The sequence below is a fragment of the Oryx dammah genome, unplaced genomic scaffold, assembly GCF_014754425.2.
Source record: "Oryx dammah isolate SB20612 unplaced genomic scaffold, SCBI_Odam_1.1 HiC_scaffold_15, whole genome shotgun sequence".
In the NCBI taxonomy this organism is placed as follows: domain Eukaryota; kingdom Metazoa; phylum Chordata; class Mammalia; order Artiodactyla; family Bovidae; genus Oryx; species Oryx dammah.
This window is the reverse complement of record NW_024070199.1, coordinates 26,556,256-26,570,813: the sequence shown is the minus strand read 5'-3', so window position 1 is coordinate 26,570,813 and position 14,558 is coordinate 26,556,256. Positions and strand designations below refer to the sequence as shown.

At 38.6% G+C, this 14,558-nt stretch overlaps 1 protein-coding gene across 1 annotated transcript; it reads left to right on the top strand.

The window, feature by feature from the left end:
* The first annotated feature begins 2,287 nt into the window (after positions 1-2,287).
* Positions 2,288-3,244, top strand: LOC120874341 (olfactory receptor 8B3). The gene has a single exon (XM_040255716.1). It carries the CDS (start codon positions 2,288-2,290, stop codon positions 3,242-3,244), a length of 957 nt encoding a protein of 318 aa, XP_040111650.1.
* The last annotated feature ends 11,314 nt before the right edge of the window (positions 3,245-14,558 follow it).

Sequence of the window (14,558 nt, the reverse complement as noted above, 5' to 3'; positions counted from 1 at the left end):
TGGTTTATGTCTATAACATGTTCATAAGCTGATTATTTAAAGAGACTCAATTATTGTAAGTGAAAGTGGCTCAGTCGTGTCCAATTCTTTGCGACCCCATGGACTATACAGTCCATGGAATTCTGTAGGCCAGAATTCTGGAGTGGGTAGCCCTTCCCTTCTCCAGGGGATCTTCCCAACCCAGGGATCGAACCCAGGTCTCTCACATTGCAGGCGGATTCTTTACCAGCTGAGCCACCAGGGACTTAGTAAAGGGCCATAGTAAATAATCTTTCCTTAAATGTTTGTATATCTTTATGAACTAAAATTCTTAAAACTAATGTTGCCTAGAATTATAATTAGTGAATTTTTAATGACATTAATTATTTGTATACTTATAAGGGAGGGCAGAGAATCATTTCTTTTATGCTCTGGGGAATGTATAATCTGTGATGAGAAATTAACATTTACTGTCACAGTTAAGGTGTAAACATACACACTGATTTCTTCCCTGCAGAGTTTATCATGATGGGAAGGTCCTTGGGGGCACCTGTACCTGGATTTCTAATCAGGTTCAAAGAATTATAAACCTTAAGCAAATGCTATGTGTTCCCATGACATGGTGATTCAGATATCTGCCTCTCTTACCAGAATCTCTTGGTAAATTTATAGCTACAAGTTTGATCTAAATCATAGACTGACTCTTGGAACATTGAGACTGTGAGATTTATGCTATGTTTCTTTGCCTGTGAAGGAAGAAGATTCTGTGGGTACATCCACTTGGCTTTGATATCCCCTAGGCCAGTTCTTCTTCTAAGACATTGGAGGTGAAACACGCCTAAATGGTCAGCACTGAGTTCTGTCAATGGATGGAGAGTGAGTTAACCAAGTTTCTGTATTTTGCTAAATTCCTCTGAAAATGAGGAAAGTATTTATATTGAATAACCCAAAAGCCCAAAGTCAGGAGCTCTAACTCTACTGCCTGTATTGTTCTCAGCATACCCTCTGTGTTGGCTTTATCTTCATTCTGGTAGCAATAGAATTATAGCCCTTTTAAGTGACAAATCGGGAACATAGAAATATCAGAAGAGATTTTGTTTTTTTTTCCTAATTTTTTTTTAATTGAGATGTACTGTACACAAAGAGTCAGACACACCTTGGTTACTGAACAACAACAGTTATATACATAGTAAAGTTGACATTTTTGGGATTAGTCTTGATGAGGACCTTAGAGATTCATTAAAATGTGTTTTCTATGAAAATGTTAAGAACTCTTATTTAGGTGATACAGGAAACAAAAACACTCCCTTAAGTTTATATTATATGAAGTCAACATTACAGTAAACTTTATGGCAAGGTACAAAGCTAGAGTTAAAGGACATTCTTTCATCTTTAATACAACCAGTATAAATATAGGCAGAGAATGAGTGTGGAGATACTCAACTTATTCTTACATTGCAAAACTAACTCATTACCTTCCTTTCTCCTATCTACATAATGGTCACATTAGCCTGATTTAGTTATAACAAAATGTGTCAAACAGTAATCCTTTTCACTGAGATATAACAAGGTATCCTTTGCTAATAAGTATACAGCTTGAAATGTTTTCAGCAACTTAACAACTAACTTAATCAGCACTCAAATTAATTATTTTCTCATTCTTGCCATCCTATAAAACCTAGGAAAGAACATCCAAATTCCCTTATTCATTCTCTGTGCAAATAGGATAGAACAGAGGAGGGCAGTGTGTGGAAACCCTGAAATGTATGGTTAAGTATAAAATTTCAGATGTCAAGGTTCACCTCAATATCTGTTAGCAATTATTGACTTCCTGGATTCTTAAAGTATCTGAAAATTTAGAGACTATGAGAGACTTCCTGGTTGTGGAATATCTGTATGGTCTCTTCCCTGTAGGAATCCCTTCTTGAAGGAACCTTCAGTGTGTGGTAGGATGATGGAAACATGAGTAGAAAGTAGGAAGTGGTAAATCAGATGAATATGGGGAGAACTGGGGATACCTTCCCACTGCTGAAGCCCATTATCAAGTAAGCTCGTTCCTCAGCTACTATATCCCTCTATTTTCTAGTGAAGATAGAGCAGTTGTTTGTCACATGCAGTTCATTCAAAAGACAGCGATTTAAATGTTGAGAAGTGTGTGCCTTCAAGACATTATAAGGCAAAGAAGCGTTTACATAATTTCTGCCAGACTGAGATTCTTTCTCATAAATAAAGCTCATGTAAAAGTGAGTTTGTAAAGGACAGAGCTGTGTTCCCTACTAATGAAATTTTCTTCTGTTCTCACAGATTTATGAAGTTGAGAATGCTGGCTAGAAATGACTCCTTAGTGACTGAATTTATTCTTGCTGGATTAACAGACCGTCCAGAGCTCCAGCAACCCCTCTTTCACCTATTTCTAGTGATCTTTGTTGTCACCATGGTGGGCAACCTGGGCTTGATCCTTCTTATTGGTCTAAATTCTCACCTCCACACCCCCATGTACTATTTCCTCTTCAACCTGTCCTTCATTGATCTCTGTTACTCTTCTGTTTTCACCCCCAAGATGCTGATGAACTTTGTATTCAGGGAGAATATCATCTCGTATGTGGGGTGCATGACTCAGCTGTTTTTCTTTCTCTTTTTTGTCATCTCTGAGTGCTATATGTTGACCTCAATGGCCTATGATCGCTATGTGGCCATCTGCAATCCCTTGCTGTATAAGGTCTCCATGTCCCATCAGGTCTGTTTGTTGCTCTCTTTGGCTGCATATGTGATGGGTTTTGCTGGAGCATCTGCCCACACAGGATGCATGCTTAGACTAACCTTCTGCAATGTGAATGTCATCAACCATTACTTGTGTGACATCCTCCCACTCCTCCAACTCTCTTGTACCAGCACCTATGTCAATGAGGTGGTGGTTCTCGTTGTCGTGGGTATTAACATCACAGTACCCAGTTTCACCATCCTGATTTCTTACATCTTCATTCTTACTAGCATTCTTCATATCAAATCTTCTCAAGGAAGATCAAAAGCCTTTAGTACCTGTAGCTCCCACATGATTGCTCTTTCTCTATTTTTTGGTTCAGCATCATTCATGTACCTTAAATATTCTTCTCCTGGATCTATGGAGCAGGGAAAAATTTCTTCTGTTTTTTATACTAATGTGGTGCCCATGCTCAATCCTTTGATTTACAGTTTGAGAAACAAGGATGTCAAAGTTGCACTGAGGAGATCCGTATTTAAAATCCAGAGGAGAAACATGTTCTAATTAGTAACAGCAATAATGTAAAGACATTCAATTGTGTACTTAATTTTTATTATCTATCATGATGAGATTGTTCAAAATTGCATTACTTCTATGGATTATATTATGTGTGGTATAATAGACTTGTCCTATCATTTCTCTTATAGCTGTTCTTGTCTCATTCCTACATATCTCTTGTAACTTGTAACAGTTTTAGTAAACAACTAATGGCATCTTTATAAAAGGGAAATATCAATTGATTTTTTTCAAACTACCTTTGACTTTTGGGCTATTCCAAATTGAACAAGTGTGGTGTTTCTTAAATGCATAAAGATAAAATTAGAGTTTGCTGATCTAGACACAAAAGTACCAAACACTACAGAATAATTCTCTTATGAAACAATATTGTTACTGATATAGTCAGAAGGCCTTCCTCAGTGATCAGTGCAAAGAAATAGAGGAAAAGAACAGAATGGGAAAGACTAGAGATCTCTTCAAGAAAATTAGAGATACCAAGGGAACATTTCATACAAATATGGGCTCAATAAAGGACAGAAATGGTATGGACCTAACAGAAGCAGAAGATATTAAGAAGAGGTGGCAAGAATACACAAAAGAACTATACAAAAAAGATTTTCATAACCCAGGTAACCACAATGGTATGATCAGTCACCTAGAACCAGACATCATGGAATGAGAAGTCAAGTGGGCCTTAGGTAGCATCACTACAAACAAAGCTAGTGGAGGTGATGGAATTCCAGTTGAGCTATTCCAAATCCTAAAAGATGATGCTATTAAAAATGCTGCACTTAATATGTCAGCAAATTTGGAAAACTCAGCAGTGGCCACAGGACTGGAAAAGGTCAATTTTCATCCCAATCCCAAAGAAAGGCAATGCCAAAGAATGTTCATACTATCACACAATTGCACTCATCTTACACGCTAATAAAGTAACGCTCAAAATTCTCCAAGCTGGGCTTCAACAGTACGTGAACTGAGAACTCCCAGATATTCAAGCTGGATTTAGAAAAGGCAGAGGAACTAGAGATCAAATTGCCAACATCCGTTGGATCACAGAAAAAGTAAGAGAGTTCCAGAAAAACATTTACTTCTGCTTCATTGACTACCCCCAAACCATTGACTATGTCAATCACAACAAACTGTGGAAAATTCTTCAAGAGATGCAAATACCAAACCACCTGACCTGCCTCCTGAGAAATCTGTCTGCAAGTCAAGAAGCAATAGTTAGAACCAGACATGGAACAAAGGACTGGTTCCAAATTGGGAAAGGAGGATGTCAAGGCTGTATATTGTCACCCTGCTTATTTAACTTCTATGCAGAGTACATCATGCAAAATGCCAGGCTGCATGAAACACAAGCTGGAATCAAGATTGCTGGGAAAAATACCAATAACCTCAGATATGTAATTGACACCACCCTTATGACAGAAAGTGAAGAGGAACTAAAGAGCTTCTTGATGAAAGTGAAAAAGGTGAGTGAAAAAGCTGGCTTAAAACTCAACATTCTAAAAAATAAGTTCATGGCTTTGGGTTCCGTCACTTCTTGACAAATAGATGGGGAAACAATGGAAGACTTTATTTTCTCGGGGTCCTAAATCGCTGCAGATGGTGACTGAAGCCATGAAATTAAAAGATGCCTTCTCTGTGGAAGAAAAGCTATGACCAACCTCAGTTCAGTTCAGTTCAGTCTCTCAGTCATGTCCGACTCTTTGCGACCCCATGAATTGCAGCATGCCAGGCCTCCTTGTCCATTACCAACTCCTGGAGTTCACTCAAACTCACGTCCATCGAGTCAGTGATGCCATCCAGTCATCTTATCCTCTGTTGTCCCCTTCTCCTCCTGCCCCTAATCCCTCCCAGCATCAGAGTCTTTTCCAATGAGTCAACTCTTGGCATAAAGTGGCCAAAGTACTGGAGTTTCAGCTTTAGCATCATTCCTTCCAAACCTAGACAGTATGTTAAAAAGGCAATATATTAAAATATATTAAAAATACATTACTTTGCTGACAAAGGTCCATCTAGTCAAAGCTATGGTTTTTCCCATAGTCATGTGTGGATGTGAGAGTTGGAGCATAAAGAAAGCTGAGCACCAAAGAATTTTGCTTTTGAACTGTGGTTTTGGGGAAGACTCTTGAGTTTCTTGGACTGCAAGCAATTCAAACCAGTCAATCCTAAAAGAAATCAGTCCTGAATGTTCATTGGAAGGACTGATGCTGAAGCTGAAACTCCGATACTTTGGCCACCTGATGTGAAGGACTGACTTATTAGAAAAGACCCTGATGCTGGGCAAAGGCAGGAGGAGAAGGAGACGACAAAGGATGACAACTGGATGACATCACCGACTTGATGGACATGATTTTGAGCAAGTCCTGGGAGCTGGTGATGGACAGGGAAGCCTGGAGTGCTGCAGTCCATGGGGTCACAAAGAGTTGGACATGACTGAGTGGCTGAACCAAAATGATAGTCAGAGGGATTTAAAGAAATGTCTTCATTGCTATTGTAAACAGCTTAATGTAGAAAGAGATCCACCTGATGTTGTCATTTTGTTCTATTTTTTGTAACCCTTTTCTTTTGATCTTGCATTTCTTGTTCTCTTTGAAAATAACATAAATCTATTTCACCTGCCACCTGCTTCTGAGAACCTCTATCAGGCAAATACATTTAGTACTCAAGAGAATACATACAATTCTACCATTTATTGTCAAACATACCATTAAGAGAGGGTGATTAGAGGAATAATACATATGTATCTCAGAATCCCAATAAGTATGATGGGCAGTTTGTTATCAAATTTGTATTTATTACTATCTACTTGACACAAAATATTTTGAAAACGGCATATGGTTTTACTGTAAATTTCATCATCACATTAGGCAAATACTACACATAGTGTTAGGAGAAACATTTTAGCCATGTTTCACTTATCCACTGAAGTATTATCAAAGGTGTGTATTAATACAACAAATTATATCAACATTTTCTGAAATTACTTGAATGTTGTTTCACCAGTGAGATAATAAATACATTTACCTAGATGTTTCTCCCTATAGTTTTCCCATTCATATATTCGGAGTATCATATGTAGTGGTAGGTCACAAAATTCTTGTTAATTGGATTATCTTGTTTGGATAACAATAATAAATTTAATGTTATAAATAATAATAGAATATAATAATTACAATAATAAGAAATCAGAAAGAACTTTGGGATATAATTTCTTCTGGGGAGTGAAATGTGGCAGCCATGGATAGGTACCACTAACCCCTTTTCAGTAGAACCATTTGTGGGGCGCATCATTGTCTGTAACTGATCTTCCCTTGGATCCAACATAGTATTTAGGTAGAGTCCATGTTTCATCTAAGATGTTCTCAACCATTGACTTAGCATGGTGGGTCATAACGGAGCTGGCCTTTATCTTTGTAACATAGATCTCTTCTGATAGGCAGTCTTTGCTTAGGGACTTCTTATCATACTCTTTGAGATTTTTTTTGAACCACACTATAATCCGAAGTTTTTCTACCAAATTCTTCCTTCCTGCTCTCCTTTCGTAGGTGTCACACTTTCATCCTGGTCTGAAAACTTTTTCACTGACACCCACTCCTTCCCATTTTATCTTTCACAGGCACTTACCACAGTAAATGTCTTGGAAGTCTAATCATTTCTTAGCATCTCTTTCTTGGAGAACTCAAAATAACATAATGCTAACTGATTTTAAAACTTAGTTTTAGGATATGATAATCAAAACAGATTGGTTTTGTTATAAATATAGACAAATAAATCCATGGGACACAACAGAATATTTAGAAACAGATCCTTACTTACATAGTTTATTGATTTTTAACCAAGCAGCTATGTTAATCTGGAGGTAAAGACAAATCTAAGCAATTGATGCTGAAAATGCTAATTAATCATGAGGAAAAGTAAACTTTGATTTCTACCTCATGTCATACACAAAGTTAATTTTAAATGGATCAAAACTATATACGTAAAACTGTCATTTGAAGCTTCTAGAAGAAAACATAGAAAATATGTTAATGTAGACACAGATTTCTTAGACATAATCTGGAAAACACTAAACCTAAAAGAAAAAAATATGAGTTTCATTTAAATTAGAGCAACTATGTATCAAAAAATATTTAGAGGCAGGCCACAGATTGGAAGAATATTTGCAATACATATATGTGATAAAGGTATTATAACTAGGATATGTAACAATTTAATTAAAATTTATCTCAGTGATAAAATGAGCATATCATATATTCTCAAATGATTGGAAAGATGTATCCCAAAGGAACGTGTAAATGGCCAATAAACCCATGGGAATGTGCTTATCTTGGTACAGCCCTTAGATATGGTAGCTAGCTATTCAACAGTCCCTTACCAGTGGTACTATGCTCCCTCACATCATTGTCCAGACTTTTGCCCTTGAGTGGCTCAAGCACTTGTCAGGTCTTCAGGGTCTCCCTCCATGTTCGACCTTGCAACCTCTTGGTGGAGTCTATATTTCAGAGGTCCAGTCACCAGCTGTGGGGCATCTTCAAGCCCTCCATTAATCCAAGCACCAATCCTGTAGAGCTTCTCCTCTGAGATTCTAGAATTTGGTAATACTTCTTAGTCTTTCTTTTCGTTCCATCAGTCCTGAAAGTAGTATCTATTTTTTAATAGGATATTAGTCTTTATATTTTTCCCTTCAGGTCAGTTCAGTTCAGTTCAGTCACTCAGTCGTGTCCGACTCTTTGTGACCCCATGAATCGCAGCACGCCAGGCCTCCCTGTCCATCACCAAGTCCCGGAGTTCACTCAGACTCACATCCATCGAGTCAGTGATGTCATCCAGGCATCTTATCCTCGGTCGGCCCCTTCTCCTCCTGCCCCCAATCCCTCCCAGCATCAGAGTCTTTTCCAATGAGTCAACTCTTTGCATCAGGTGGCCAAAGTAATGGAGTTTCAGCTTTAGCATCATTCCTTCCAAAGAAATCCCAGGGTTGATCTCCTTCAGAATGAACTGTTTGGATCTCCTTGCAGTCCAAGAGACTCTCAAGAGTCTTCTCCAACACCACAGTTCAAAAGCATCAATTCTTTGGTGCTCAGCTTTCTTCACAGTCCAACTCTCACATCCATACATGACCACAGGAAAAACCATAGCCTTGACTAGATGGACCTTAGTCAGCAAAGTAATGTCTCTGCTGCTTCTTATACTCTGTGTCTATATATCCAATTATCTTTTAAAAAAATGTCCTCTGTAGAAAGTGTGTAGTATGCTATATTTTTTGACTGGAATTTGAAACAGGGAACACATTTTATGTGAGTGTGTTGGACTGACTTGACCCTCTCACAAAACATATCCAGTCTAACCTTGATGACAGTGATTAATCAGGAACAGTTATTTGGCTATAGTCTTTTCTGCCAAAATTGTTTAAACAGGCTTTTCTTTTTGTAGTTACTGAATTGGTAAGATTAAATCTTGGTATTCTGGTAGTCCTATTTTCACTGCATGGGAGAATTTAGCTGATGTTGTAGTAGAACCAAGCAAACAGAACATGGGGGAGAGACACACTTCCATGAGTGATTGGCCCTGTCCAGCCAAATAAAAGGCCATGTATATTTGTCGCTTACCACTTTCACACACTTTTGGGGAGTATGTTCGTTTATCTAGGCAAAATATAGTTGCAGGCATGACACATGGCTTGCAGTCTGAATGTGATATCCAAGTGCCCAGAACACGCTGCTGGAAGTATGAGTCAGCAAATGCCTGGCCTGGTCTGTGAATCAGCAGGCTTATTTTGCAGGATGACTTTATATTCTGTAGATCAGCCTGTCTAAAATGATCATTTAAAAATATTAAAACCACAATTCATATAAAACTAAAATGCTTAAAGCTTTAAATGTAATGTTTTAGAAATAATTATAACTATAGAATTTGATATAAAATTATTTCAATATATTAAGCAATTTAAAGATACCTTTAGGATATTTGGAAGTATTTAGTCTGTAAATTGATGAATTTCTTGAAGATGCAAGTAATGTCATATATGGCTTTATTGTCCTTCTGTATATGCTTCATGCATACTATTTTTTTGGGGAAAAAAAAAGTTTGTTTTATTCATGTGGAATCCCTAGATGAACAGAGCCTAAAGTATATGCTAGATAGATGCTCTCAGAAGGGTAAGAATAGAGTGGGTCTGATGTGGTGGTAAATACCATACTCTGGTCAGCGACAAGCGTGGCCAGCCAAGTGAGGCATTCTCTGCTCTATCTCAACAGCTCAACCAAAGAGATGCTCCACCACCTGGTCACCAGCTACGACAGTCACACACAAAGGGGACAGTGCCTACTGTGTTCAGGAGTTCGACAGAGCTGCTGGAGGTGTTTGTTTCAGGTGCTCAGATTTGTGGTGCTCAGCTTATGGTGGAGGGAGGCTGGGCAGGGAATCCTGAAGCTTGGGATTCCATCTCCAAGTAGGTGCCTGAGTCTCTCCCCATGTCAGATACTTCCATTTGTCTCCAGCTAATTTATCCTTTTCATGGCATGTAAACTAGATGCAGTGTGATTGCTCTAAGAATGCATAAGCCTTCTGAAAACTAGATTTGTTATTTTGAAATATTGGAAATGAAAAATGAAATTAATTCTAATTTTGTTGAACATTAAATTTGTAAGTAAAAAGAAAATAACTCACGTTATTTAAATATGATTTTGATGGCAAAGTTTTCAATGGTGGTAAGAATGATTTAAACTCTCCTACACATATAAAGTTTCTCATCGATGGTTATAAAAGAAATTAAAAACTATTGATTAAGAATTGCAAATGACTATTTCAAGTACAAAGCCTGATACAAAAAAATTATATTCTGAAAGCAAGTACAAATTTTTATTTAGAATTATGAATATATTTTATTTGGGTTTCTTATTTAATAAAAAATCATACATTTCATTTAAGAGATGTTTTTGGTTTTTTGATTAATTTACTTTAGCATATAATGGGAGAAGGCAATGGCACCCCACTCCAGTACTCTTGCCTGGAAAATCCCATGGATGGAGGAGTCTGTTGGCCTGCAGTCCATGGGACAGCGAAGAGTTGGACAAGACTGAGTGACTTCACTTTCACTTTTCACTTTCATGCACTGGAGAAGGAAATGGTAACCCACTCCAGTGTTCTTGCCTGGAGAATCCCAGGGATGGCGGAGCCTGGTGGGCTGCTCTCTATGGGGTCACACAGAGTCGGACACGATGGAAGTGACTTAGCAGCAACAGCAGCATATAATGAATATACCAACTTTTCTGATTTTACCATCAAATATGACCCTAAATAATTCCTAAAACATGCATTTACAATTAATAAGTAATCCAAAGTTTATGTGATCAAAAGCCAGTCATAAAATAGAATATTTTTTTCAGTATATTTATCTGGTTTTGAGTAAGTGGTAGATCCAATAACCCAGCCCAACAATACCAGAAATGATAATTGTTAAATAGCTATGTAGTCAACTTTGTTCTCAAATTAGATTAGGTGGTATATTTTAGGTGAATGTCTTCAGCTGTTATGTCTTCAAGTATTTTTCTCCCACTCCTCCTCCCTGTGGTCTGAAACTCCAATTACAAACATACGAGGTTGCTTGATGTCTTAGGGCTCATTGATGCTGTGTTCATATTTTTGTTGTTCTTTTTTTCTCTCTGGATTTCATTTTGGGTAGTTTCTATTGCTCTTCTTTAAGTTTACCCATCAGCTCATCATTCTTCTGATGTGGTGTTAACTCCATTCAGCACATTTATTTTTACACACAATGTTTATTTTGGAATTGTTTTAAATTTACAGAAAAATTGTTAATGAACTACAGAGTCTGGTTCCTCTTGCTATCTTACTTTGGGCTTCCCTCATGGCTTAGCAGTGTGATACATTGATCAGTTAATGAACCAGTAGTGATACATTATTATTAAAGCCCATACTTTATCCCTATTTTCTTAGTTTTTACCTAAATGGCATCTGGTCCCATCACTTTAAGGGAAATAGATGGGGAAACAGTGGAAACAGTGTCAGACTTTATTTTTTGGGTTCCAAAATCACTGCAGATGGTGAGTGCAGCCATGAAACTAAAAGATGCTTCCTCCTTGGAAGGAAAGTTATGACCAACCTAGACAGCATATTCAAAAGCAGAGACATTACTTTGCCAACAAAGGTCCGTCTAGTCAAAGCTGTGGTTTTTCCAGTGGTCATGTATAGATGTGAGAGTTGGACTGTGAAGAAAGCTGAGCATCGAAGAATTGATGCTTTTGAACTGTGGCATTGGAGAAGACTCTTGAGAGTCCCTTGGACTGCAAGGAGATCCAACCAGTCCATTCTGAAGGAGATCAACCCTGGGATTTCTTTGGAAGGAATGATGCTAAAGCTGAAACTCCATTACTTTGGCCACCTGATGCAAAGAGTTGACTCATTGGAAAAGACTCTAATGCTGGGAGGGATTGGGGGCAGGAGGAGAAGGGGACAACAGAGGATGAGATGCCTGGATGGCATCACTGACTCGATGGACATGAGTCTGAGTGAACTCCGGGAGTTGGTGATGGACAGGGAGGCCTGGCGTGCTGCGATTCATGGGGTCGCAAAGAGTCGGACACGACTGAGAGACTGAACTGAACTGAATGTTCTTTTTCCATCCTAAGATCCCATTCAGAATACTGCAGTGCATTGATTAATTATGTCTCCTTGGGTTCCTCTTGGCTGTTAGGTTTTCTCAGGCCTCCCATGTTTTTGACGAGTTTGACAGTTTTGAAGAGTGTTAGGTATTTTGTAGAATGGGCTTCCCTGGTGGCTCAGCAGTAAAAGAACCTGCCTGCAATGCAGGAGACATGGGCAGAGATGCAGGTTCCATCTCTAGGTCAGGAAGATCCCCTGGAGAAGGAAACGGCAACCCACTCCAGTATTCTTGCCTGGAAAATCCCATTGGCAGAGAAGACTGGAGAGCTACAGTCCACAGGGTCACTAAAGAGTCAGACAAGACTGAGTGACTAAACCACAAGAACAACATTTTGTAGAATATCCCTCAATTGGAATTTTTAGTGTTTTTCTCATGATTATTTTGGGATTATGTATTTTTTTGGATTTGGCACATTTTTCTATTTCATACACTGTATTTTTCAGGTCAAGGAAATCAGTTTTTTTTCATATCTTTGTCTTTCTTAACATGCAAACTTTTCCTTGAATGTATAGCATATATTAATAACAGCTCTTTTTTCTTGTCTATTAACTTTAAAATATGTGTTTTTTTAGCATGTTTCTAGAGATTGAGGTTTTTCCTCATTGGATTGAGATTTTTTTGCATGCTTGGTTTTAAGCTAGTTTTCAGTGAGATTTGCTGTTAAACATGAATGTTGCCATATCTTTAAGCTAAAATTATTTGTAATTTTTGTTTTTTTTAAGGAGATAAGCTTGACTGTCACTCTTGGTGATAGAAATGCGAACAATAACAATTGGCAGAGCTTATGTAGCACAAGCTTAAATGGGAAGAAATTAATGTCCCAGTTGATTCTGATTATTTCTTTTTCTAGGGTTTCTTACTTTACATCAACTTCATTGAATTTCCTCAGGTTTGGGACATGAATTCAACATACGTCGAAATATCCTTATGGAAACACCCAGGCCAAATCCTGTATAAGACTACTGACCCATCTGCTCCAGTAGTATCTCTAAGGGTGGTATGGAAAGGTGTAGATGAATCTACCCCATACTGATGTTACAGATTAGAGATGTATTACTGTAACAGACTAGTCTTCCATAATAATTACTAAGTGGTCTGCTAAACAATATATTGTTTAAAATATTAAGCTCTATAAGTTTTTACACAAATTTTACTTATAAAGTCTTATAAAAACATTTCAAATTGTAATCTATGAGGCCTAATTTACATATAATAAAATGTAAAAATATGAGATATACAGATTAATGACTTTTTACCTAAGTAAAAAAAAAAAAAAAAGTAAAAAAAGCTCAGTTCAGTGGCTCAGTCGTGTCTGACTCTTTGCGACCCCATGAATCTCAGCATGCCAGGCCTCCCTGTCCATCACCGTCTCCCAGAGTTCACTCAAACTCATGTCCATCGAGTCAGTGATGCCATCCAGCCATCTCATCCTCTGTTGTCCCCTTCTCCTCCTGCCCCCAATCCCTCCCAGCATCAGAGTCTTTTCCAATGAGTCAACTCTTCGCATGAGGTGGACAAAGTACTGGAGTTTCAGCTTTAGCTTCATTCCTTCCAAAGAAATCCCAGGGTTGATCTCCTTCAGAATGGACTGGTTGGATCTCCTTGCAGCCCAAGGGACTCTCAAGAGTCTTCTCCAACACCACAGTTCAAAAGCATCAATTCTTCGGTGCTCAGCTTTCTTCACAGGCCAACTCTCACATCCATTCATGACCACTGGAAAAACCATAGCTTTGACTAGAAGGACCTTTATTGGCAAAATAATGTCTCTGCTTTTGAATATGCTGTCTAAGTTGGTCATAACTTTCCTTTCAAGGAGGAAGCATCTTTTAATTTCATGGCTGCAGTCACCATCTGCAGTGATTTTGGAGCCCAAAAGATAAAGTCTGACACTGTTTCCACTGTCTCCCCATCTATTTCTCATGAAGTGATGGACCAGATGCCATGATCTTCGTTTTCTGAATGTTGAGTTTTAAGCCAACTTTTTCACTCTCCTCTTTCAATTTCATCAAGAGGCTTTTTAGTTCCTCTTCACTTTCTGCCATAAGGGTGGTGTCATCTGCATATCTGTGGTTATTGATATTTCTCCTGGTAATCTTGATTCCAGCTTGTGTTTCTTCTAGTCCAGCATTTCTCATGATGTACTCTGCATAGAAGTTCAATAAGCACGGTGACAATATACAGCTTTGACATACTCCCTTTCCTATTTGGAACCAGTCTGTTGTTCCATGTCCAGTTCTAACTGTTGTTTCCTACCTTCATATATGTTTCTCAAGAGGTAGATCAGGTGGTTTGGTATTCCCATCTCTTTCAGAATTTTCCACATTTTATTGTGATCCACACAGTAAAAGCTGCGGCAAACCATGCAGAAGCATGGCTGAGAGGAGCTACCCCTTGCCCAAAGTCAGGGGTGTTGGCCGAGAGGAGCTACCCCACGTCCGAGGTCACAGGTGGTGGCTGGAGGGAGCTACCCCACCCACAAGGTAAGGGGCGGTGGTCAGGAAGAGCTACCTCATGCCCCAAGTCAGGGGCAGCCACTGAGAGGAGCAACCCCACGTTCAAGGAGCAGTGGCTGTGCGGGCGCAGAAGGGCCGAGAGGAGCCACTCCTCATTCAAGGTCAGGAGGGGTGG